We start from the raw sequence: 26,874 nt of genomic DNA on the forward strand, positions 1-26,874 counted from the left end.
AAAGTTTCAAGTTTAAATGAACACATTTTTTTAAAGACAGTGAGTTCTGACCACAGGCATTGAGGGTTTTTTTACCATTAAGAAATTAAAATTGACATTTCCCAGTTAGTTATGTATCTGTGTTTCAACCAAAATCATTTCATTATCTCTGATTAGTAAATGGACTTTCCTGATGTTGGAGGATAATTAGAATTATTTAATCCTTACCTCTTCTTTTGATAGAGACACAGAGAGGGTAAGACATTACCTAAAATTACACAGTGAGTCATACAAAATCCACTTCCACAAAAGAGAATGACTTTATGATAGGAGGCTAGTTATTAGTAGCTTGCAGTTTCTGTCAGAATGTTTGCATTTTATTTAATTAAATAAAAAGCTAGATTTCTTAGAAAAATACAGCTCAAGCTATATTACCATACTAAGTTTTTGAAAACATGAGTATCAGGGTAAGGTCACTTGTATGAATACTACCTGGAGTTCCACTGTGTGGCCTGGTCTTACTGGAACTCTTCTCTAACCAAGATCATCTTCTCTAACCGAGACTGTCTTCTCTAACCAAGATCATCTTCTCTAACCCAGACTGTCTTCTCTAACCCAGACCGTCTTCTCTAACCCAGATCGTCTTCTCTAACCCAGACCGTCTTCTCTAACATAGATCGTCTTCTCTAACCCAGATCGTCTTCTCTAATGTAGATCATCTTCTCTAACCCAGACCGTCTTCTCTAACCTAGATCGTCTTCTCTAACCCAGATCGTCTTCTCTAACCCACACTGTCTTCTCTAACCCAGACCGTCTTCTCTAACCTAGATGGTCTTCTCTAACCTAGATCGTCTTCTCTAACCCAGACTGTCTTCTCTAACCCAGATCGTCTTCTCTAACCCAGACCGTCTTCTCTAACGTAGATCGTCTTCTCTAACCTAGATCGTCTTCTCTAACCCAGATCGTCTTCTCTAACCCACACTGTCTTCTCTAACCCAGACCGTCTTCTCTAACCTAGATCGTCTTCTCTAACCCAGATCGTCTTCTCTAACCCAGACCGTCTTCTCTAACCCAGACCGTCTTCTCTAACCCAGACCGTCTTCTCTAACCCAGACCGTCTTCTCTAACCCAGACCGTCTTCTCTAACCCAGACCGTCTTCTCTAACGTAGACCGTCTTCTCTAACCCAGACCGTCTTCTCTAACCCAGACCGTCTTCTCTAACCCAGACCGTCTTCTCTAACCCAGATCGTCTTCTCTAACCCACACTGTCTTCTCTAACCCAGACCGTCTTCTCTAACCTAGATCGTCTTCTCTAACCCAGATCGTCTTCTCTAACCCACACTGTCTTCTCTAACCCAGACCGTCTTCTCTAACCTAGATCGTCTTCTCTAACCTAGATCGTCTTCTCTAACCCAGACTGTCTTCTCTAACCCAGATCGTCTTCTCTAACCCAGACCGTCTTCTCTAACGCAGATCGTCTTCTCTAATCTAGATCGTCTTCTCTAACCCAGATCGTCTTCTCTAACCCACACTGTCTTCTCTAACCCAGACCGTCTTCTCTAACGTAGATCGTCTTCTCTAACCTAGATCGTCTTCTCTAACCCAGACCGTCTTCTCTAACCCAGACCGTCTTCTCTAACCCAGACCGTCTTCTCTAACGTAGACCGTCTTCTCTAACCCAGACCGTCTTCTCTAACCTAGACCGTCTTCTCTAACCTAGATCGTCTTCTCTAACCCAGACTGTCTTCTCTAACCCAGACTGTCTTCTCTAACCTAGACTGTCTTCTCTAACCTAGACTGTCTTCTCTAACCAAGATCGTCTTCTCAAACCTAGATCATCTTGACACAGTACACAGTATTACAGTATTTACATTGGTTTTCTTTTCTTTCTTTCTTTTTTTTTTTTTTTGAGACAGAGTCTTACTCTGTCACCCAGGCTGGAATGCAATGCCATGGTCAAAGCTTACTGCAGCCTTGACCTCTCAGGCTCAAGCAGTCTTCCCACCTTAGCCTCCCAAGTAGCTCGGACCATAGGTGCATGCCACGATGTCCAACTAATTTTTTAACTTTTTTTTTTTTTTTGTAGAGTCAGGGTTTTCTTATATTCTCTAGGCTGGTTTAAAACTCTAGAGCTCAAGCGATCTGCTGACCTCAGCCTTCCAAAGTTCTGGGATTATAGGCATGAACCATCATACCTGGCCGATGTTGATTTTCATTAGACATCATTCCTTAAAAAAATACTTCTAATTGGTTGGGCGCGGTGGCTCACGCTTGTAATCCCAGCACTTTGGGAGGCCAGGGTGGGTAGATCACCTGAGGTCAGGAGGTCGAGACCAGCCTGGCCAACATGGTGAAACCGTGTCTCTACTAAAAATACAAAAAAAAATTTAGCCAGGTATGGTGGTGCACACCTATAATCTCAGTTACTTGGGAGGCTGAGGCAGAAGAATCTCTTGAACCTGGGAGATAGAGGTTTGCAGTGAGCCGAGACTGCGCGATTGCACTTCAGCCTAGACGACAGAGCAAGACTCTGTCTCAAAAAAGAAATAAATAAATACCTCTAGTATTTTTTTACAATATTACTTTCTGAAAGTGAGCATAACCTAGTTTAATAATTCATGAATGTATTCTGCTAACTTAAATCCTTGTTATTTTTGCGTTCTGAAGGTCAGTTAGCAACGAGCACTTAGTAACAAAAATATATTAATCTCCAACATGATTTTAACACTTCTAGAGACTCTTTTTATTGTGATGAGGAGAGACTCTTATTTCTAAAGTTTTTCTTTTGGGGCCCTAAACACAATGACCAGTGGAAAATGAGTGTTAAGTCACAGTTCAAAATTTCTGTTTTGTTTTGTATCTAAATGACTACTGGCTGGTCTATAAAAAGCTTGAGTGTTTATATTACTATAATTAGATTCATTTCTGTATCAAAAAGAATAAATTCAGTAAATATTTATGACATGCTCATGAGAATTCTTTTTGATCTGCCTGTGTATGTGTAATATTGTAACACTAACTATAGGGTGCTATGATTTTAGTGAAGTTTGGAATCATTATTCTCTAAGACATAGCTTAGAGCTAATAGAAAATTCAGAAGGGATTCATTTAACTATTTTAATAAGTAACTGAATCTGGAATTTATAACCTGATAAATTTTTACAAATTGCGGAAGTATGAGGCATTAGTGTTGTTTTTATTTACATTCGTTTTCCTAAATTATATATTCTTTAAATCAGTCTAAAAAATTCATAACTTATCTTAGGCTGAATTTGAACAAAAGTGTTCTAGAGAACAAGACCATTCTAGGAATATTGCTTTTACATTTTCAAAACAGAAATATTTTATCCCCAAATACCTAGACTATTATCTCCTGTTTCTTCCTCCTCAACCCACAGCTAATTAAGACAGTGACCCATGGGGTTTTATTTTTGTGATGAACTTAAAACCTCTTTAAAACGTGGCAAGATTCAGTGACTTGTGGGAATAGAGTTTTGCACTATTTTCTACAATGCTGATTACACCATCGTGAAATGTTGTCTTACTTATGTGCTAAATCTGCTTGGGCATTTCCCTCCCTACTATTTTGTCAGGACGGGAAGTAGCTGACAACAGTGCAGAGTACTACTAAAATAATTTGACCTTCACCATATACCCTCCAAAATGTGAGTGGACAATTGGACTTTGTGTTTCAGATTGTCTACAGATGTCCTGTTCTGTAAGTCAGAAGGAAAAAAAACCTTGTATTTATCATTACATGAAGCTTTCTAAAGTAAACTGAGTGACCATTTTTCCTACTGCTAAATAAATTTTCAAATATCACTAGGGGACGTTGATTTTTTTTTTTTAATAGAGCTATTATGTTAGAAACATACGATGGAAAAAAAATCACCTTACTTTTAGAGAAACAGCATATTTTGATTTCCTGGCTAACTCAAGCATGATCAGCAAAGAGCAAGGTGAGTATAGTTCACACTAAAAAATGGAATACAGCTTAGTTTCTTGTCATGCTGTGAATAACGTGCTACTTAAATATATCAGTCGTCTTTTTACTTCCCTCTCATCCCTCCTTATTTTTTAGAGAAAGATTTAAAAAAAAAAAAGCCTTATGTTTTTGAAGCTTCTGGAAATTGTCAGTTTCATATTGAAAATTTGTGATTTCCATAATTTATGTAAGGGTCGTTCTTGTGCTATCACTCACAGACTTAAAAAAAAACTTGTTTTAGATGCCAATAACATCCATTTTCTCTAGAGATGGAAAATAATTCCCTCTAATTCTTCCCCATAAGCACACCCACTTCTCCTACTAACATCACCAAAGTGACTGTGTCTGGTCACGAGTTCCTTAGAATGATTTGATTTCCTGTGTGCCATTTGTGTGAGGACTCTTTTGCAGTAGGATGGAATGGCACCTTTTGCTTATTTGTAACTTAGTTAAGGCAAAGAAAGCTTTCATGTAAAGGATTCGATTGTTGGCTTCTGTGACTGGACAAATGCCCCAGTAATTGGGAAAAGATGGCATTTCACTATTCTCTTCTCCCCTGTGGAAATACATTCAGAACGGCAGGGCAATTTACTGACTCAGCGAGGGGCTGAGAGTGCTGTATTTACTTCCTTTAACGTTTTTGTCTCTGCAGATGTGCTGGTGGAGTTTGTTTCTGTTTTTGTTTTAAACACTAGAGGTGTTCTTCTCAAACTTCTGTGTGACTTTTCTGGGCCAGGAGGGATACAGCAACAGCAGTTATGGGTGATGCCACTGAACACCCAGTGTTCTCACCCCATGTCACCCTACCTCCCCCATCAGAGTGATGTACAGGAAAGTGTCTGCACTGTGCACACTCAGCCTTTATAGAGTACAGCCTCCCTCCTTTTTAGCAAGAGTGATACTGTTCCTCTTCATGGGGTGGTATCCCATCATGATGAGGACAGGTTGATAGGTCACCTGCAGCCTTTTAGATGAGACCAGGTTAGAGGGGAGGGATCAGCTATGTTGTGTGCAGCCTGGTCTAAATATGGAGCCTGGGGGTTTTCACTGGATTAGTCAATGATGAGTTCATCTTATTTGAATGAAAGTGAAACAGATTTCTGAAACGAGGCTTTGCTGCCTTCTGTGGTGAAAGGGGAGAGCTTTTGCAGGTTCAAAAGTAAAGTGGGATATTTAAGGCCCTGATCTCACTTGAATCATTTGTATCTTTTGTTCTGTGATGCCAGGTGGGACCTGCATGGGATTTAGTGTGTATGTTGGAGCATCCTTGGTCCTAGGGTCCTGGAGACAGAAGGAGCCACAGTATTTGGAGTGTTACCATAAGTGGATTTTAGAAGTTTGATCCAACATTTATTGATCCCTTACTTTATACTTCACACTCTACTTGGCACCAGGAGGATGGAATGAATAAGACATGGTCCCTCCCACCCAGGAGCTCATAGGCTTAAAGGGGAATGCAAACATGTGAGCAAATTATAGTAACACACTATCCAAAGGACCACAAAGAAAGAAACTGTCAGTCTCCCTGGGCGTTAGATCAGAGTGGGAGAGGTGGGGGAAGCCTCATGAAGGATTTCACAAAAGAAGTTGAGGCTTGAGCTAGGTCTTTAAAAATGAGTCAGTGGGACAACAGGACAATACTGGGGACTGGCGTATCAGGCAGGAGCATGAACAAGTTTGGGAACTATGAAATACTGAAAACTGCCAGCAGCAGCAGTAACATGGCTGGGGTATATGTTGTGAGGAGTGACATTCAGAGAAACGGTGCTGGAGACATGGATGGACCTCATCATAGACACTGGCATTACTGCCCGATTTGGACTTTACAGTTGCTGAGGAGCCTCTGCAAGTGTTCAAGCTGGTGAACAGCATAGTGGCATTTGCACTCTGGCTGCTTTCTGAAGGGTGCATCTGAGGAGACTGATGTAGGGAAACCAGTCAGGAGATGATGATGGCACCCAGCTAAGAGAGAGCACTGGTCTACACTGCAGGAGTAGCTGGGGGTGTGCAGGGGAGTGAAGAGCAGAGCACAACTCCCAGAGCCAAGAGGAAGAGTGGGATTCGGGGAGATCCTAAGAATACAGAAAATTATAAATGTCAAGGCCTCCATTTCGCATGTGTCAAGAGGGGGTTCCAGTCAAGGCTGAACCGAGTATTTGCTTCCTAAAGCAAAGAAGACAAGAATTGCTTGTGAGATGTATGGCAAGGTGGTCAGCTATCAGGTTTCTAGCCGATGGTGAAGAACTCCATTTTAAATAAATAGTGCATCCAAACAGTGCATTAGTATCCTAGTTTTTCACCGCAAAATGTGAGAGTTTGGTAAAATAAGATGCAGTGTAGTCTATTTAGAGGCATGGTGGGATTTCTAGTGTTAACTCTGGCACTTCCATGCTTTGGGCATCTGGCCAAACTTTTCCAAGCCTCATTTTTCTGATTTGTAAATATTAGGCTAGTAATATTGCCTCATGGGTTTGTTGTGAGAATTCAGTAAACTTGAAGCATGTCAAAGTGGCAGGCCAGAGGCTGGTGAAGTGGTAGCCGAATGCTGCTAATGTCCATGCTTTCTCCGTTTTTCTCTCCTCTGAGGGAGTTGAAAATGTTCAACTTTCTTTTTCTTCTCTGTGCTGAGCCTTCATGCTAGGGACCTGGAGATGAATATAAAAGTGCACCTGTGTAGCTGTCCAGATACTTAAATTCCTTCAGGAGATTTCACATGACATGCTTGATTTCCTGGAAAAAGATTTTTATCATTTCTCTCTCTGCTTTTGATACAGGATGTCAGCTGCAACGAGATCACAGCGTTGCCCCAGCAGATAGGTCAGTTGAAAGCTCTGCGAGAACTGAATGTCAGAAGAAATTACCTGAAAGTTCTACCACAAGGTAAAAAGGAAAGAGGGGAAATGAAGAAAATGGGAGACTTTCATTATTTTATTTTATTTTATTTTATTTTTTGGTTTACTTTTGTGAACAGGGTGGATCTTTGTGTGTGTGTGTGTGTGTGTGTGTGTGTGCACGCGCGCACGCGCGCGCCCGCCTACTACTAATAATTAGGATTTGAATTTCACATTCAGATAACAAAAAAGTGATGTTCAGCCTGTGATTTTAGTCGAGGGCTACAGCAACAAAATCATTCCCCTAGGTAATGCTGTGGGGCAGGGTGGCGGGCTTGGGTGTATTAGTTTGCTGGGGCTGCTATAACAAAGAACCACAGAGGGGTGGCTTCGATGACAGAACTTCATCTCAGAATTTTGGAGGCTGGATGCCTGGGATCAAGGTGCCAGCCAGGTTGCTTCCCTCTGGGGCCTCTCAGCTTGGCTTGTAGGTGGCATCTCCTCCTCCCTGTGTCTCCACGTTGTTTCCCCTCTGCGCATGTCTGTGTCCTAATCTCCTCTTCTTACAAGGACACCGGTGGATTAGAACTACCCTCATGACGTCCTTTTAACTTAATCACACTTTTAAAGACCCTGTCTGCAAATACAGTCACATCCTGAGGTAACAGAGATTAGGACTGCAAGACATGGATTTTGGAAGGACTCAAGCCAACCCATCGCAGGGGTGACATCAATTGTTTTGGGTATGGGTATGTGACATTCTGGAACATGACATTTCGGGGACATGCTTTGTTCTACAGATCCTGGCTGTCAGGATTTCTAGCTTTGGGGATCTGGGAACTCTGGTTGGGAACCCCTAGTGTCTAGAATCTGTTCTGAGGTAAGAGTGCTGCCTCTGCCGGAGTGATATTTGGACTCATGTCTCACTGGTGGTCTTTTTTTGGTAAGTTTCACCAATGGTGGCTGCAGAGCCTCAGCATTGAGACATGGCTCCCAGCCACTCAGCACGAATGCCGAGACCTCAGACAGCCCTGCTCTGCAGCCATGGGCTTCCATGGTATGTCTGTCTGGTACAGTGTACTGGGTTCAGGGAAGATATGTATATTTATTCAGAAAATTGTGGACCATTTAGACTATGAAGCCAGCCTCGTAGCGGGGAGTGGATCTGAATTTTGTGTTTGGATTTGGACCTGGCTCAGGAATGAATGGATGAGTCTGGAACTCTGAATGCCTTTTCCTAAGCATACTCTGGTTTTCAGAGATCACATTGATTTCCATTGTTTTTGGTTAAGGTCTCTAGACATAGCCGATTTCAAACATATTTTTAAAAATATTACTCAAATCAAAACCCAGTAGTATTCGGAAACCGTCAGCATTTGGTTGATCTGACATTGATGGAGCAGTTCATGGATGCCTGATTTTAATTATCGTGTCTCTGCATCTTGCTCTTTGCTTGAAATGCTTCATAATGAGGCAAGAAAATGGAGCTCATGGAAGGGAAAGAGCTTTGCAAAATGTGATGTGCTTCACGGATGGGAGGCTCAAGTCCACTTGCCGTCTTTCACCTTTCTCGTCTAACTAGCATTTTAGAGAAGCAGAATTAGAAACAGCATTTTTTGCTTCAGTACTTGAGATGACCTGGTTTAAAAATATTGATTGATTTTTCATTTCGTCCTTGTACAATCTCATTTTTTGAATATATGAAACTTGTATTTGGATTAAGGGAGTACAAAAGGAAAGCTTATTAACAGCAAGTTTATATGCATATAGCCTTTTATGAGTTAAAGAAAACTTTCATTTAAACTTAAGCTCTCATGTTAATCACTGAAAATGTCACAAATAATTGAACTCTCATTTTCAAAAGGAAAAATTAATTTGATCATTTTGCAATTGCCTGTTATAGTTTAAAAACACGTGGAAAGAAAGTATACTCACAAAATCTAGATTTTTGTCTCTCACTGCTCCTCCTTCTCTTACCTTAAAAGCCTTCCTTTCCCTTAAAAAGATCAATTATTCCATATTTTCTCAGTTTTGATATTTTAAAAATATACTCAAAGCTAAAACTTCAGTTTACTAGAAATTTTTTTTTAAAATAATTTCCTGAATATCAAGTTTCTTTTTGCTTCACTCTGGAGAACTATTGACAAAAGACCATTGAAAATCCTTTCAGGCAGCGACTGTGAAGACTTTCCCTATTTACTTGTATGATTTTCCCTTTGGATTCCCCTCCTCATATGCTTTCAATCTCAGCATGAAAAAAAAAAACCAAAACTGTGGCCTAATTACTCATATCAACTTTGTGGTGTTTTACTACAAAAACTGCAATAAGAAGACCATATTTTATTCTTTCTAGGACTAGAATGAACAGAGGGTTAAAATAGCCATTCATTGCCTCTCTTAGCAGTGGGAAGACAGAGAGTGGGGTTTGTTCTTCTGCTGCTTTTTTTTCTTACTCCCTTTTCTTGCTCCGCTTCTTTTGACCTTTCCTGGGCTGCCGTTGCAAGATTATCATTTTCTCCTTCGTTTTATGTTGTGAAACTGTCTGGTTCTTGCTTTCTTAAACTATGATGGCAATTGTGTTCCAAAGTGGAACTAGAAAGGAAATGGTCGTTATAAAACCATTATTTATTTTATTTACCTGTAAGTTTTCTCCTGCTGTGTCTTCCATGTACTTAGCCCTCTAGGCTTGCTCTGAAGTCTTCATGTTAAGTGGCAAATCATTGCTGAAGATCCAGAGTCCAGTTAAATTTTTCCAGTGATTTGCCAACCTAACTTTAGTTAACTGTCTCAGAGATAGGTTGACATTGCTAGGGGTAACAGCTAGGAGGTGTTCCTCTTGTCATGGAATCTCCACAGTTCTTAGCCATCTTACACACAAGCTGTGACGTGAAAGAGGATATTGCTTTTCCTATCCTTTCACTTTCACGATTCCAGTGCCCTCCAGGACCAGTGTGGCCTGAGGTCAGTCCCTCATCCTGCCAGAGGGGAGGCAAGCTGGGTGTGAGGACTAACTACTCAGGGCAATTTAAAAAATACAGATTCCTTTGCTTTAGGCCCAGGGGTCTGTATTCTTTTAAAAATACACTTCCTGAGTTTCTCTTGCACAGCCTACCTGTCATGGACCTGAGTTTGGAACTCATGGCCCTAGATGCTCTTCTGCCTCCTCTCTAGAATTCCAGTCCTATTCCTCCTTTCTTTAAGACAAAATAATTCACTAAGGTATGAACGAAGGAAAGTTCCTTACATTCCCAGAGTGCCTTGAATTCTGAGAGAGCTACTGGTTACTAGAATCTTTTCCTTGTGGTAATTGAAGTAACCAACGTAGCTGAGTCAAGTGAAAATTGAAGAGCAGTGTAGGGGTAGAGGAGAAACAGTGTGAAAGTTTACTCCAGGGCGGTGCCAAAGATACAGGGGAAATTGTCCATTTGTATGCTTACAAAGTCTGCACAGCCATGTAGAAATATGATTGGACTAATACACTCTATTCTTGCCTGCCTTCCACTTTAGAACTCCTTGAGTGTTTCAAAGCACAATATTCCATCCCTTAATAGATCCCATCACAAAAGTTGCCGGGCCTCTTTCTGGAGTGGACCCTTCCTAGCCCCCGACACAGAGATCTCAGTGGCTTGCCTGCATCACCCTAGATGTCTGGCGTGGCTCAGCCTCTTTGCTCTGTGGAATATATTTGACTTTATTCCTAGCAGCTGCCCATGTCGGTTTGAATGCTTGAAATTACTGAGTGTTTACTGTGCCACTGGGTGGGACTTTAAGCTAAATGTAATGTTCCTTCTTGTGAGTGGAGCTACAGAAGACTTTTTAAAAGCTGTGGAATAAAGTCTCATCATACCAGAATTACAGGGCCCGTCGTCAGAAAATTTTGAATTAGAAAACATATGTTTTTTGAAATGCAGTTAAAAAACTCAGGAATATATTTAGTGTAGCTAGTTCTGGGAAAATGCCAGCCCAGATACATTGATTAGATAAGAATATTCTGTAATTAACATATTACTCATGGGCTAGCCAGTGCTACTGGGAAACAATTTAAAGTTAAAACATAAACATGTCCTGTGTGATGTGGCTTGCGTGATTCTTTTGCTGAAAAAAAAAAAGTATTTTTAAACAATGGATATTGTAAATGTCAAGTGTTTCCAGTTTTTATCCGAACTAACAACAGTTTAAAACTTTTGGGGCACGCAATGGAAGATTTTCCGTCTTTGGTAAAATGTTGTGTACACATACCACGTATTCCTCATGTACAACTTGCCTTTGATTATGTTCAGCTGTATTTTTCCTGAGATGCCGAACATTAACTTTTGAATGATTAGCCATTTAATCTTTTTTTTCTTTCTTTTTTCCATTATTTTAGAACTAGTAGATCTTCCCTTGGTAAAGTTTGACTTTTCCTGCAACAAAGTGCTGGTGATTCCAATTTGTTTTAGAGAGATGAAGCAGCTGCAAGTGTTACTACTTGAGAATAACCCTCTGCAGTCTCCTCCAGCACAGGTGAGGGGTCTTGCAGCAAAGCCATTGCCCCATGGGATGTGCTGTTTGTTCTAGGGGCCAAGGGAAATTTCTCCTTTATCCTCTGAAAGTTTGCTGAAAATCACTAATCATTGGCAAGCGGCAGATTAATCAGAGAAAAGGCATGCAAAATTTATTAACATGTGCATGGAAGCCTCCAGAGTGAAGACCCTAAGATACAGGGGAAATTGTCCATTTGTATGCTTACAAAGTATGGACAGCCATGTAGAAATATGATTGGACCAAACCTAGCAGGGCCTGTCTGTCTGGATTCTTCGTGGCCTCTCTGAGGATCATTTCTTCTTTCTGGGTGTGGGGCAGGACCCTCTTTGGAATGGGGGTTCTTATGACCTACTGTCAAACAAGAGAGGTCAGATAATTTCTTTATGGCCAGTTTTTACACGGAAAGGCAGAGGGAAAGTTCAAGTAATATTTTGAAGTCTTATGGCTGGCCTTGGTGAAAAGGGGTTCTGGTTTCTAGGACCAGCTTTGGGAAGAGGGATTCAAGTTTCTAAGACTCCCCCTGGGGAGAATGGGACCGAGAGACAGGAGGGCAGGAGAGGTCAGAGAAAATCTCTTGCTTCTGAGGCCTTCATTTTGGGGTATTGTTTTCTGATTCCCAAGGCTATCAATTGTGCTTAAGCAACTCTCCAAAGGCCAGTTTTCTGATTCTCTGCTGAAAATAATAATACTGTATAAAACTTGATTATAAACAATCACAGTGAACCCTTGAGTGGATCTGACTGCAATAAATTGTCTTCCGCTGCATCAAATCTATTCACCAGCACTTGGCTCACTATGCTAATCACTCCAACTCCAGAATTAAATGTCTCATTATTTATCACTTTATTTGAAACTTTTTCATGGAGTAGATTGATTGATTGATGGATTTTTTTTTTAGATGGAGTCTCGCTCTGTCACTCAGGTTGGAGTGCAGTGTTATGATCTTGACTCACTGTAACCTCTGCCTACCAAGTTCAAATGATTCTCCTGCCTCAGCCTCCTGAGCAGCTGAGACTACAGGTGCCTGCCACCATACCTGGCTAATTTTTGTATTTTTAGTAGAGACGATGTTTCAGCATGTTGGCCAGGCTGGTCTCGAACTCCTGACCTCAAGTGATCCGTCTGCCTCGGCCTCCCAAAGTGCTGGGATTACAGATATGAGCCACTCTGCCCTCCACATATTTCTTATTTGAATGTTAGCTGGAAAATGGAATTTAAACACCTTAAAATATGGTTATTGATTATTTAGAGATAGGTCTCAAGCTCAAATATTAAACTGCATGAGAGAAAAATGAAGTACTATTCTTTCAGATGCTTAACCATGTAAATATTTTGAAGTTTATTTTCTGTTTAAATAATTTAACAGCTTCTTAAATCTACAGTTATTTTTAGACTCTGAATTGCTTTCTATGGGCTTGAAAATAATTGTGCTTTTCTCATCTTTTGTAATTGGAATTTCACCAGGCCAGTCATCTGACTTTATACTTTGTACACTGTTTATACTTGAATACATTTATGTTAGAGTTTTATAGTTTAATGCAAGAAAAAAATTGGAAATTGCTTAAGCATGGTTTTCTATTCAAAGTTGAATTTGGAGGGAATGATTCCCAAAATTCTTATATGTTTTAGAAAGGACAGATTTACTATAAATTAAATGAAATTGGGAAAATTGAAATATACAGAGTAAGGATTTGATACTTACATTTTGTTTTGTCATTGAAAAATGAATATGATTATTAATTTCTTTATAGATTTGCACAAAGGGCAAAGTTCACATATTTAAATATCTGAGCATACAAGCATGCCAGATTAAGACAGCTGACTCCCTCTATCTCCACACCATGGAGAGGCCACATTTACACCAGCACGTGGAAGACAGGTGAGTCATGCTGTCACTCAAAGCCCCAGTTTAAAATTTGCCTACGCCAAGGCCTTCCGGGTAGCCTTCTTCAAAAATCTGTTTTAAGTCACCATGGTATCTGCAGAAAACAAAACAAAACAAGTTGCTTTACTCGCCTAATTCATATTTATAACTAGAAGTTGAAAAACCATTGGGATAGAAATAAAAAACTGATGCTATTGAGAATATTTTGGTATATCTCAAATATCATCTACTGTCTCCTAATCATTAATCAGTTCTTCCTGAGTAAATGTGCATATACTTACAAATAAGATCTAGAATACAAATGTGGATATTTTTTACTTATCAGAATAACAATATTGAGCCCAGACATGCCATTTTAGCAATTATTAATGTTGAATATGCCTCCAGAAACAATGTTAAGAAAACAATGAAGGCTTTATTTTTGGTCTTTTAAAAATGAAGTAAATGTAGTTTTTTTGCCACTTCCTGTTTCAAATGGAAGTGTTAGAATCCTTTCACACTTGCTAGGGCTTCTTGTGGCATATATTAAGCCTTGAGCTTCCAAAAAACAAAATTCCGACACTGAACACAGTTGTAGAAATGCAGGTTCTTCACTGCAGAAATCTTTTCCTTCACTTTTTGCTAAATAAATACATTTAAAATTTCGGACTATCCTAATGTTACTTTTATATAATGCTTAAAATACATATCTACTGTTTTATCTTTGCAAAGATCCTATCAAATATACTTAATCCCTGGATAAAACTTTACAGAATTATTGAAAGCAGCCATATTTCATAACATAAGGGGTAAAAGCAGTTATGTGGTTTATTACTTTTTTATGTGCTAGATTCAATACAATAAAAACATTGGTAACTATTTTTAAGAAACACCTTGATATCTAAGAACAAACGACTTGGTTAGAGCATAAATCCATGAAACCCTGAACACAAAGAATTTTATCTTGTACTTTGTTTAGACTGTGCTACTGTCTGATTTTCATTAGGTCCATGTCTTAATGTTCTTTAATGTTAGACTGATTTGTTCTCTTACGGTAATAATAAAAATTTGCATAGCAAAATTATTATTAGAATATAAATTGATGTTTCTTGGTGTGATCTTTGTGATTTTAATCTTTTTTAAATGAATTCAATATTGATGGCATCTATCTCAGCAAGAAGGATTCTGATTCGGGAGTTGGAAGTGATAATGGAGATAAGCGATTATCTGCCACCGAGGTAAAGTTAGTGATCAGATTCTTTTCCTTCTGTGCTTCTAGACATATCTACCAGTGTTCATTGAACTCCTTTCCACTAAAGGGCATTGATTCATTTGTATGAGAGTATGTGATATTCGTAAAAACAATTTGAAATCCTGTTATATAAATATTAGCTGTTGTTAGCTTATTCTGAGTCTTTAATATTTTGTAAATACCTCAAGAGTGGAGTCTGTATCTGCTTCCTCTTCCACACATTATCTAAAATATTATTGAATGCTTAATAAATATCACAAAGTGGCTAAGTAGTTATGCAAGTGCCCCGAAGCACTTTTATAAATATACTTATTTTTCAGTAATGAGTAATTTAGAAAAACATTGTTATACATATGCATAAATGTTAAGGAACCAAGTGTACATTTTGCTTTAGTAGTTTACCCACAGGAAATCCATTTATTAGTAGCTATAGTTTTTATAACGATGTTTTCCTGGAACTCTTAGATTGTGTTCTGTTCTGTTCAGATAATTGGATAAAATTTGGTTTACTTGTAAGGTAACAGGCCCCACACAGTAGAGCTTCCTATTGTGGTTATAAACAATGCTTTGATAACTGATTGATTATCTCACATGTAGTCTATTAGATTTCCCCAACTCTAACACTAATGTATCATTAAATGGAGCTTCTTGGCCTCAGGGATCTAGAAAGGAATGGTAGGAAAAGTATCAGGTGTTCTTTTCTTGAGGGAAGTTACTGACTTTCTGTAATTACTAAGTTTTGAAACATTATAATACTCTTTCAAATTGTAGTTAATAGACCAATTACCCCATCTAAGAAATTCACATTTTTTTCTATATATGACTCCAGGAATAATTCTCCTCAAGTCTTTGAGTTTTAATGGGTAGATAAGTTACTTAATAGGTAGCTAAGGTAGATAAGAGCATTTTCATCTTCAATAATCCTTCTAATTTGGAAAATTTTTAAAGAAAGAAGAGTTAGTAGGCAGAGAAGGCCAGTGTCAATAAAAGAAAATAACCCACAGGAAGCCAGATCAATAGTTTACTGTGGTTGGTGGGAGAGAGGGGATCCAAAACACATTGCTTTAAAAGTTGCATTTTAATTCATGCTCTTCAACTCCTAAGTCCTCCCAAATGGACCATTGTTTCAGAAGTTACTCACCCTAAGCATATTTTCTGTTAAGTTAAACAGACTCTGCTTTATCTGTCTTCTAAGGCTGATTAAGCTCCTTAATAAAACTTTACATAAAGAACTTCATTATCCTTTTGTTCTTACTTAAGCATAAGTAGGCTGCTAATATCATTCTAGAAGAAGCCCAAGGATTTATTCTGTGCCTTTTAATTAGATGCATATCTTTGGAATTTTGCTAATTGTTTAAGATGAGAGGTGGGTAGAAAGAGAAGGTAATAAATACAGAAAAGATTCCATTCAACAGAATAAAATGCTCACATCTTCCCATTGGCCTGTCCTTGTCTCACATCGCAGCCTCATTTCCTAAGAACAGCTCCAAGAAATTTATTTTTTAGAATGATAAGTGTTCAGAATTATCTTATGTAGCTTCCTATTTTCACTTGGTTTGGCAAAGGTTTTTCCATCTATGGTCAGATGATCTTCCCATTCAGATCACATTGTGGGGTTCAGGGATTCTACCTCGTTCTTTTTCTTTGGCTGCTGCCATTGATTGATTTAGCATTTGTCAATGAGAACGTAAAAACCTCTTTTTATCAAGATAGACAGGAAAGAAAGTGTGGGGCTCTATGAATATTTGTTGAATGAATGAAATGCGTGTCTGATTTCTGCCAGTTTCTAAACAATGTGTGTATATGTCCAAAAGTAAACAAGAACAGACTCTGAAAGCCATGCCTCAAGAATTTAGGAGCAAGCCACAATCTTCTGGAATGTGTTTTGTGGAGGTTCCTGATTTTTGAGATTTGGAAAGCTGTTCCCTAAATAGCAACAGTAAAATGGAGACATAGGAAAATAAACCAGGCTCCATATTTCCAAATATAGTTTTCTGAATACACCTCATCAGCTACTGTGGGAAAGAAACCCTCAGAGAGAACTAACTCTAATATGAAGCCAACCCTTTATTCCAAACATCACACAGAGCAGTCCCTTTCAACTACTACAGTTGTTTAGCACTTTTATGTATGTGATGCAGCTTCCTCAGCCTAAAATAGAGAAATAAGACAGGCACCTGTGTTAGTTCCTTCCTGTGTTGCTGTGAAGAAATACCTGAGGCTGGGTAATTTACAAAGAGGTTTAGGTGGCTCACAGTTCTGCAGGCTCTACACAGAGCATGTGCCCAGCAACTGCTTTTGGCAAGGGCCTCAGAAGTCAGGGTTGAAGGTGAAGGGAGAGCCTCGTGTCACGTGGTGACAGTGGAAGCAAGGAAGCAACGGGATGGGGTTGAGCAATGGGGGAAGTGCCATACACTTTTAACAACCAGATCTCGCGCGAATACATAGCAAGAACAGCTCAAGCCCTTCTTGAGAGACCCATCCCGTGACCCAAACACCTCCCACCAGGCCCCACCTCCAACACTGGGATTACATTTCAACGTGAGATTTGGAGGGGACACACATCCAAACTGTTTATCAGTATCTGACAAGATTTCAGCTTAAAACAGAGAGAATAAAACACAGAGAAGCCGTAAGTGTTAGCTCCGTGAATTTTCACAATGTGAACACATCATATGACCAGCTGCCAGTTCAAGAAACAGAACTTTACCAGCACCCCAGAAAGCCCCACCCCAACCCCAAGAACACGCTCAATCCTGATTTCCATGCCATGTATCAGTTTTGCTTTCTATGAACTTACGTAAGTGGAATTGACCTTTGTATCAGGCAACTTATATTCAATATGATGTTCTTAAGAATCACAGGATGTTGTTTTATTACATAGCATTCTCTGTATCCACATTGATAACACTTATCTTGAGTTAAGCAGTGCCCTGTATCTTTTTAGCCTTCCGATGAAGACACTGTTAGCCTCAATGTGCCAATGTCAAATATCATGGAAGAAGAACAGATCATCAAGGAGGACCCGTGCCATGGCCTTAGCCCCGTTAAAGGTCTGAGAATGAAAACGTGGAGAAAGTGCTTGTTTTTCAGTTTCAAATGTTATGTTTAAAATAAGCTGTGCACAGATATGGCAGTGATCATCTTTATAGAGTATTTACTGTGTACCTGGCACTGTGTTCCATCTGGGAAGCTGATCTCATTTAAAATTTAAAAGTCTAAGATGGATGCTCTAATCATCTCCATTTTATAGGTGAGAAAACCAAGGCTCAGAGAGTTTAAGTAACTTGCCATTGGTCACACAGCTGGTGTGTGTGGAGTACTACTTACTACAGTACATAGTAGACTAGTCTCATTCTGAAGACTTAGATAAAATTCTTTTTTTCTTTTTTTTTTTGAGATGGAGTCTCGCTCTGTTGCCCAGGCTGCAGTGCAGTGGCATGATCTCGGGTCACTGCAACCTCTGCCTCCTGAGTTCAAGGGATTCTCCTGCCTTAGGCTCCCAAGTAGCTGAGATTACAGGCTTCTGCCACCACGCCTGGCTAATTCTTTAAATCCATCATTGGAAAGAAAATGTTGATATGGTAGATATATTGTTAGGAAAACTCTAGCTGCTGTAACATAGAAGATCCCTAAATCTCACTGGCTCAACACAATCCAAATGAAGTTCAGATGGAGTTGGTGATTGGCAGACAACTCCCCTCTGAGTGTTGATTTAAGGACCCAAGCTCCTTCATACCATGACTCCATCATCTTTAACACAGGGCTTCCCAAACTTCCCTGCCCATCTGTTTGAAGCCAGAAGAAGAGTGTGGAGGTTTGCTCATGGGAGGTTTTTATGGACTGGGCCTGGAAGGAGTGCCCATCACTGATAAGCCTGACTTCCTCCTATGGACACAGCTCACTGCATGTGAGGGTGGGAAATGTAGGTGAGGTGTGTGTTCAAGAAGCTACTTGACTTTGGCCCAGTCAGATGACCTTGATTCCCTCACCTGTAAATGAGATGATTAGATTAGGTGATCTCAAAGGTCCTATGTGGTTCTCAAATTCACGGGCTCTTTCATAATCATCAAATGACCACTAAACACTCTATCTTGTGTGCCTTTGAGATCCTTGTAATACATTTCATATCTTGATTAAAAGCCCTCATTGGGTAACTTTATGGCCATTTTTTCACCACCCCTGTTTCCCAGTGACTTTTAAGGAAAATACAGACATTTAGTGTTACTGATTTCTGGCAGAGACAATTTCTCAATGTATGAATAATGTAGAATATACAGAACTTGAATATACAGAATACAGAATATATCTTCAATATACAGAATAATGAATAATATACAGAACATCTTGTAAATAGTTGGAATATGCTCTTACTAGAGATAGGAGAGCTGTTTAAGTTCACTCAAACCTTAGTGTTTCCTTTTACTTTTTACACCTAGATTTTTAAGTTTAGCGTTTCTGTTTACCTGAGATTACCATGGGAACCATATGTTGTCCAAAAACATAGCTGTATGCTTTATATACAAATATAACTGCCACTTTATGAATTCATATAAACGTAGTAATACTATGCACTGTAGGAGGTAGTATTTTAGGCAGATTTTTCAAATGAAAGAATTACAGAATTTGTTACCAGTGGGTCTTCCCCCGCTAGTCTAGATGTGGGTATTGCGTTGGCTCAGAGTGTTTAAAGGGTGGCCCAGTGTGGCTCTTTCTAGTCTTCAGGACAGTTGGAAGAGTCCGCACGGTGCTCCTTTTGCTCTCCACCTCCCCTGGAACACCTTCTAGGCGGACCTGCCCCACCTGGGCATGCTGCTGCTCTGTGTGGCCCTTCTCGTAGACACTTCTTTTCCTGCTATGATTTGGGGCTCTTGCCTAGTCCCCTCCCACACTCTTCCTTGACATGATTTGCTGCCTAAGGACAGGAGTCAGACTTGGCTGATTGTTTAATCCCTAAAATGTTTAGCATAATACCTGCAACTTAGTCGCCGCTCAGTATTTGTTGAATTTTAAATATGGAATACATCTTCACATATTACTGAGGGCAAAAAAAAAAGCCCTCTTTTATACTTTCTTTTATCCATTCCTTAAAAAAGTAAGAGAAAATCTCATCTCCCTCATAGGGAACTAAGCCACAGAGAGGCCTTGGCTTTTTAAGTTCAGTTTGGGGCTTTCTGGGTTATTTTATTTTATTATTTTTGTCTTTTCCTCCCTGTAGGGAAGAGAAAACTTGGGTTTTTCATATACCTTCTTAATAGGGAACAGAGAAGACTTGAAGTGATTACATAATGTTTGAGGATCAGCTGTGCTTTGCTCTTCTGTTCATGAAATCACGCTTTCTACCTCTCTCTCTTTATTTTCCTAATAGGAGAATTTCATCAGGAATTTCAACCAAAGCCTTCCCTTTTGGGTGACAGCACCAACTCAGGAGAAGAAAGAGACCAGTTTACTGACAGAGCAGATGGTCTCCATCCAGAGTTTATGAACTTTAAGGTAAGATTTTCAGGATCAACTAAATTTTTTACTCACTTCCTTCTGTTTGGCACCTTGCAATTTATGTTCAAGGTTGCCAGTCCCTCCCCTCCAGGGTCCAGCTTGCTGCACCCTCCCTGAAGCCTCCCAAACACCTCAGTACCCAGCGTGTCTATTTGCTGACATGAGGAGCTGGTCCCTGCCATATGTCCCTCCCCATTTGTCTGCTTATGGATCCGATTTTTTTCTCGCTACTTAGTGCATCATACAAATTAGCAAACTCATTAGTGTGATCATTTCCATGCAGTAAAAGCTGAAATCGTTTCACATTCTTTTCAACATATTCTAGGTAAAGCCTTTTCTTGGGAGTATATTTATAGTGTAAAGAGAAAAGTGGAGACTTTTAAAATTGAGAAATGGGTCTTTCCTTTTTGGAAAGATCACTCTGAGGACACTTGTTTCTGAACTTTTGTGGGTGCTCCGAGGCATTGAAAGGGCAGATGAAGTTGCCGAGTTGTCAGGAAAACCTTCACCTTAGTAGCAAGATAGAGAGGAAAGAAAAACCAACCCTTTACTGAAGCAGGTAGTGAAGGCTCCACTTCACAACATGATTAGGTGCTTGGTATATTTCTGCCAGCCCTTTTGGTTCAGATTGTGGCACCCAAGAATCATAAAGATGATTGTTTCGTAAAATTCAGATTCACTGTGGCTTGTGAGGTAACTTCTGAGTTACTATGTTGAAGCCAAGAAAGGGATCCCTAAGTTCTCATCCTTATTTTCTGAGCATTGTGTCCTGATGGCTGGACCCAGCCTCAATTCACATCTCTGGGCATCACCTTCAAGGAAATAGAGAGGAAAACAGCTGAATGTTACACTGTAGGAGACTTTGGTGTGCTCAGGATGTGTTTATGGACTCAAGACCAAAATAATGAACCTGACATATGTTTACAGATTACAAAAGTTGTATAGAAAGATAAAACACAGAAAGCCTTAACTCTTTATTCTCTATATTTAATGTTGTGAATCCATACATCCTTGTTTTAAAACAGGTCACACCCATTGCCTTGTTTCTGTCCCATCTCCATTGACATTGCTTCACTTGAGCCTCATCGTTTCTCACTTTGATTACTTCAGGCACCACCTGCCCCAATCCAGTTCTAACCCAGTGCTGCACCCCTGTTCATGCATGCACACACACACACACACACACACACACACACACAATATAGTCTGCCACCAAACATTTTTCTAAAGTACAAATCTAATTACATTCCTCTCAGGCCACTGGTTCTACAAGGCTTCCCCAGATTAGACCCCCTCTCTCAGCTCTGTAGGATGATTCTGCAATGAAAATGTGAAAATTGGAGTTTATCAAGCATTCATCTTAAGTTAAGAATCTAAGGTAAAGATGGAAACCTTGAAGAATGTTAAGAAGATGCCCATATTTAAGTTCCAGAGGAAACAAAGCAGTTAGTAAAAATAAAGCATATTATTTCAGAAAAGCTGATTTCCCTGGATTCAGAGATTTCAAGGACTTTGTGGAAATGGCTGCTCTGCTGAATGGGTCCTGCGGATGGAAACTAGAGGAGCAAATGGAGGTGTGGAAGTCAATTTGGCAAATGCTTTCTGGAAGATACTTCTCTTGAAAAATCAAAAGAAAAATACTAATGATAAAATAAACATCTATAACAAGTTAAGGAAAAATTGTGTATTGAAAATCAGGCCCATATTAGGCTTGATATCCATCAACTTTAAGTCTTTGAACCTGTGCTTGACCTGGCACAGTGACTCACACCTATAATCCCCCACTTTGGGAGGCTGAGGCAGGAGGATCACTTGAGCCCAGGAGTTCAAGACCAGCCTGGGCAACATACTAAGACTCCATCTCTACAAAAAACCAAAAGTTAGCTGGGTGTGATGGTGTGCTTCTCGAGTCTCAACTGCTCAGCATGCTGCGGAGGGAGGATCACTTGAGCCTGGGAGGTTGAATCTTCAGTGAGCCATGGTTACACCACTGCATTCCAGCCTGGGTGGAGGAGTGAGACGCTTTCTCAAAAAAAGAGTTCTGTGCTTTATATAATCCTGTTTTCTTTACTGAATAAGCATCTTGGACCTTTGTAACCACAGTCAATTTTCATTATTCACAGCAGTTATATTGTGGGACATCACTGTGAATATTGAATTATCCAATACTGAGCCATCACTCATTGGGGAAATAGAGGGCTGGGTTCCTGCAAGCCTCTGGTCACAATATTTTTGTCAACCGGTTAACACATAACCTTGCTTTGTGTGCATCTCTTTTTGAAGATACCTTATTCAATATATAACAGCACTGTAACTCATGCCTGAAGGAAGCCTGTCTAACACTCTGTAAGGCATGTCACAGCTTTCTTGGGCTTCAGAGCATGAGGCAGCACTTCAGCACTATGTTCGGAACCATTTTAAAGTGAAATCACCAAGAAAAAGCAGAAAGGTGTGAAAACATGACACTAACTAGACTGTGGAGAAGGCCACTTATTTGCAGTAATGAAAGAAGAAGGCAGAGTGTCACCTCGTTCCACCTGATCTAGGAACACGCACATCCTGGGACTCAAATTTTCACCACCTTGCAGATGTCTGCAGATGACCTCCAGAGCACCGCAAGTACTGGCTTGGGGACTAAAAATACCTGTTAGTGAGTAGGCAAACTCACAAATGCAGAATCCACACATTAGGAGGATCAACTGTATAACCATTTAACTTCACAAAAGCAGCCCAGTGAGCCTGTTTTGCCCAATGAAAAAAGGAGACATTTTATACTATTGGCTACTTTTGGTTTTGAAACAAAAAAATTACAAAGAAATACCCATTGCTCCTATGGTTGAAACCCAACAAAAAGGAATAAGAACACGTCGTCTTGATCATTGCTGGTAGTATATTTTGAGCCATGAATTTTTCTATCATTTGGAGTGTGGAGAGTGGCACAGTCATTTATACGTTGACTATATTGTACAAGAAAAGTATAATCACTATAGAAAAAGTCCAGGTGTTTTCCCAGCCAGAGTTCCAGCATTGGGCAGCTAGCCATGTCCTCGGGAAATGGCTTGTCCTAACAACACATCTGGAGGACTGGCTGGTCCCGAGTTAGTTACTGATATGCCGGAATCTTGACACCAAAAATGGTCCTTTTGGCTGCCGTTCCCTCCTTGCCAGGGAAACGTAGCCCTGTTCAGGTTGGCTTTTGTTCTAGCCGTCAGCTGGGTTAAGGCAGCATTTCTCTGTGTCAGAGATGAATGTGCAAGGAGACCATGGAAGGCCAGTGGTGAGACATGCCTTTCTAAATAGTCACTGCCACGACAGTGTCGCTTTGGAAAACAGTGGGGTAGAGGTACAGGGAAAACGTTTGAGTGAATTCCGGATGTCATACACATGAAAACTATTAGATGCAATCAGAAGCACTTTTCTGTTGTTAAATATTTTATACTTGTCTCCTTTCCCCACTACACACATATGCGTGCACACTCCTACTTACACACATATCACTGCTCTCACAAACACTAGAGTGCATCTTCACAGGTAACCCACAAGCCCAGGAGAGGGATCTCTCAATACAAGGATGTGCTAAAAGGGAAACAGAGAATCCAGTGAGGCTTTAAGTTTCTGATGTTAAGTTAACAGATGCTGTGGTCCTGGGCCACATTTTTTTTTTTAATTTAAAAATTTTGCTGGACGCGGTGGCTCACACCTGTAATCCCAGCACTTTGGGAGGCTGAGGTGGGTGGATCACCTCAGGTCAGGAGTTCAAGATCAGCCTGGTCAACATGGTGAAACCCTGTCTGTGTACTAAAAGTACAAAAAAATTAGCTGAGAGTGGTGGTGCGGGCCTGTAGTCCCAGCTACTTGGGAGGCAGAAGTTGCAGTGAGCCGAGATCGCACCACTGCACTCCAGCCTGGGCGACAGAGTGAGAGTCCATCTCGAAAAAAAATAATAATAATTATGGTAAAATACTTACAAAATATACCACCTTAGCTATTTTTTAAATGTACATGTAGTTCAGAGTGTTTTAACTACATTCACATTGTACGGACTATCTCCAGAACTCCTCTCATCTTGCAAAACTGACCCTGCGTATCCTTGAAATAACAACTCCTATTTCCCTCCCAGCTGCCCTGGCAGCAGGCATTCTAACTTTCTGTCTGGATGAATTTGATTACTGCAGACACCTCATATAAGTGTAATCAGTACAGTATTTGTCTTTTTGCGACTGGCTTATTGCACGTAGCATAATGTCCTCCATGGTTAGCAATATATATGACATGCATGAGAATTTCTCCCTTATTAAGGCTGAGTAATATTGTGCATGTACATACCAGATTTTGTTTATCCATCCCTCCATGGATGGCTGTTCAGCTTGTTTCCAGCTTTTGGCTGTTGTGAATAACGCTGTTATAAACCTGGGCTGGGCAGGTTTGGGCTCCCGACTGCTGAGTAGCCAGTGGTTTTCAGGAACCCCGTGTGTTTTGTCCACAGGCAAGGACAGAAGACTGTGAGGAGCTGTTACGGATAGAAGAGGATGCACACTGGCAAACTGAGGCCATGTGAGTGCCGAGGGCTTGGTTACGAGCCATCATCGCTCTCAAGTCTGCTTTGCAAGCAGACGGGCAGCCCTGTTGTGAAAGAATTTTGGTCTGCTTTTCTGTGGGCAAGCTGATATTCTTACAGACAATACTGATGAGAAGTCGCCAGTTTTTCTCTGTCTGATGCTTTTTGTCATGGTATTGGGCAGTACAAACCTCTTCGTTGGCCTTGAGTCTTACTGCTTTGAGGCTGTGGGTAGTAATGTGATTCAGAGAATTAGCTAGAATTTCTAGACTGGACGTTCCACCTTCCTTACAATTGCCTGAAGGAGCCAACAGCTGGACCTGAAGTGATCTGTAGTGCTGATGTCCTTCTCTACCCCAAGTCGTCCCCTTCAAGATGTGAGAACACCATCGACTTCTGGTCCCAAGACTTCTAACTGCCAGAGCTACCATTTATTAAATATCATGTGCCAGGCATTGTCCTAAATACTTCACAGGCCATAACTCATTTCATCTTTACAACAGTCCTAACAGATAAGTTCTGTTCTTGTCCCCCATTTCACAGATGACACAACTGAGGCACAGAGAGATTGATTATCTTGCCGCCAGGTCACAGAAGGCCAGCATTTGAACCCAAGAATTCTTGTATAGACAGATAATCCTTCTACTTTACTGTCTACAAGTATTTATTTAGCAAGATTTACAGGGGACAGGGGTGAGTGATCCCATCAGACAGTGAACCATGTCCAGGGGAATTGAGTTTGGACCATGTGGCATAGAGTATAGTATCTGTTCCTACGATTTTTATTTCTATGATCTGGGCGGTGGGTATGGACTCTTCCATCATACCTTGTAGGCTTTTTCTTCTTAGTGAGGATTTATCCCATTGTTAAAACTTTTCTCCTTACAGAAAGTCATTGGCTTATGTTCTATAGTGGGAAGGGCTTGCCGTGATCAAATCTCTCTTGTCCTTTAAAAACACCGTAAAGTTCCTCTCCAGTCACTGTCTGTATTACCGGCAACTCACTGGATATGCTGCTAAGAGCCAAAGAGGCCGAGCTTGATTATACAATCAGAATCATAGGGAAAGAGGCAGTTGTTTTTAAACTATATAAAGTTTTGGAAACTCCATTCTCAGTCTTATATCTACTGTTTTCAATCCTGGCTGTAAACCAGGATTAGCTGTAGAGCTTTATAAAATGCTGAACCCCTAGTCAGACCCATTTGAAAGTATAGGGCCTGGCATGGTTTGTAAGCTCCACAGATGATTTTGCTGCATCTAGAGTTTGGACTGAGAACAACTGTCCCACAATGAGACCCTGTATGCATGAAAGTAATAAAACTGGTTGAACTGGAGTTGGAAGGCCCAGAAATAGTACAGACCCGCCCAGCTGATCCCCCAACAAACCCCCCTAGATCTCAGTAAAGCACAGCTCTGAGAGACTCTCATCTAGTCCATTGCCTGATTGTGCACAGGAGCAGTTAGAGGTGCACGGGCATGAAAATCTTATGGGAGCTGCTTTACAGCAGAGCTGGGCTTCCCCTCCTCAGGGGCTCTTCCCACCACACTCTGGCATCCCACCCCACAAGGTACAAACACATTTTCACCGTAACACTGAATTTGTCAAAAATCACTTCTATATGTTAGATGGATTTTTATAAGTTTGCTTTTAAGAAATTTGATGATATTCGTGTCATTTTCATTCTTATGCTTGGTTTCATGTTACAGAATAAGTTCATCCAAAGATCAGGACATGGATATAGCAATGATCGAGCAGCTGAGAGAAGCAGTAGATTTGCTGCAAGATCCCAACGGGTATGTGTGTGTCCTCCGTCCAAGTTGTATGTGTCAGTAGTGCATACTAATGTATTGAGTACGTTGTCTAAATTCCTAAAATACCTACACAAACAATTTTGGCTCAGTTCAGCTACTAACAAGGAAAAGTCATGTTTATTGCCTGTTTTCTCAAGATGCAAAAGTAAAAGAGTCGAATTTCTGGAGGGACTGAGATCACCTACCCCTTTTTCCACTCTTTATTAAGTTCATTCACCTGTCAAGAAATTCATATGGAAATTTTTGGTATAAGTCTTAGAAAGCAAAAATACAGTAAAAGTACATATTATATATTGCTTAAGGTGTAAATCCCTGATTTATAAAAAAAATAAAGAAAATTTTTTCCAAAAGGGAAAGAATTGGTGTATCAAATAGTACTATATTTTTCTGGGGTTGTACCAAATATATAACTAAAGAATATATTTCTAAAGATTTGAAATACAGAATAATTTTTAAATCTGAATTTACTTTGACTAATAATAGGCACTACATGCAGTGGATATGTGATAATATTTTTTGATTTCTTAACTAACGGTAATGGAATTCCATGGACAAAATATTTTCAGCTAAAC

At 40.1% G+C, this 26,874-nt stretch overlaps 1 protein-coding gene across 4 annotated transcripts in view; it reads left to right on the plus strand.

The window, feature by feature from the left end:
- The window catches only part of LRCH1 (leucine rich repeats and calponin homology domain containing 1), a 212,739-nt gene that overhangs the window by 133,256 nt on the left and 52,609 nt on the right, over window positions 1-26,874 (plus strand). For all 4 annotated transcript variants that reach the window (XM_012465166.2, XM_012465163.2, XM_012465165.2 and 1 more), the window contains exons 4-11: window positions 6,740-6,845; window positions 11,163-11,299; window positions 13,072-13,199; window positions 14,359-14,422; window positions 17,384-17,489; window positions 19,805-19,929; window positions 24,419-24,486; window positions 26,198-26,284. In XM_012465166.2, the coding sequence (XP_012320589.2) occupies window positions 6,740-6,845; window positions 11,163-11,299; window positions 13,072-13,199; window positions 14,359-14,422; window positions 17,384-17,489; window positions 19,805-19,929; window positions 24,419-24,486; window positions 26,198-26,284 (821 nt within the window). The remainder of the gene's footprint in view (window positions 1-6,739; window positions 6,846-11,162; window positions 11,300-13,071; window positions 13,200-14,358; window positions 14,423-17,383; window positions 17,490-19,804; window positions 19,930-24,418; window positions 24,487-26,197; window positions 26,285-26,874) is intronic.

This window comes from Aotus nancymaae, unplaced genomic scaffold, assembly GCF_030222135.1.
Source record: "Aotus nancymaae isolate 86718 unplaced genomic scaffold, 86718_ANA_hifiasm-v0.15.2.pri h1tg000009l, whole genome shotgun sequence".
Classification (NCBI taxonomy): domain Eukaryota; kingdom Metazoa; phylum Chordata; class Mammalia; order Primates; family Aotidae; genus Aotus; species Aotus nancymaae.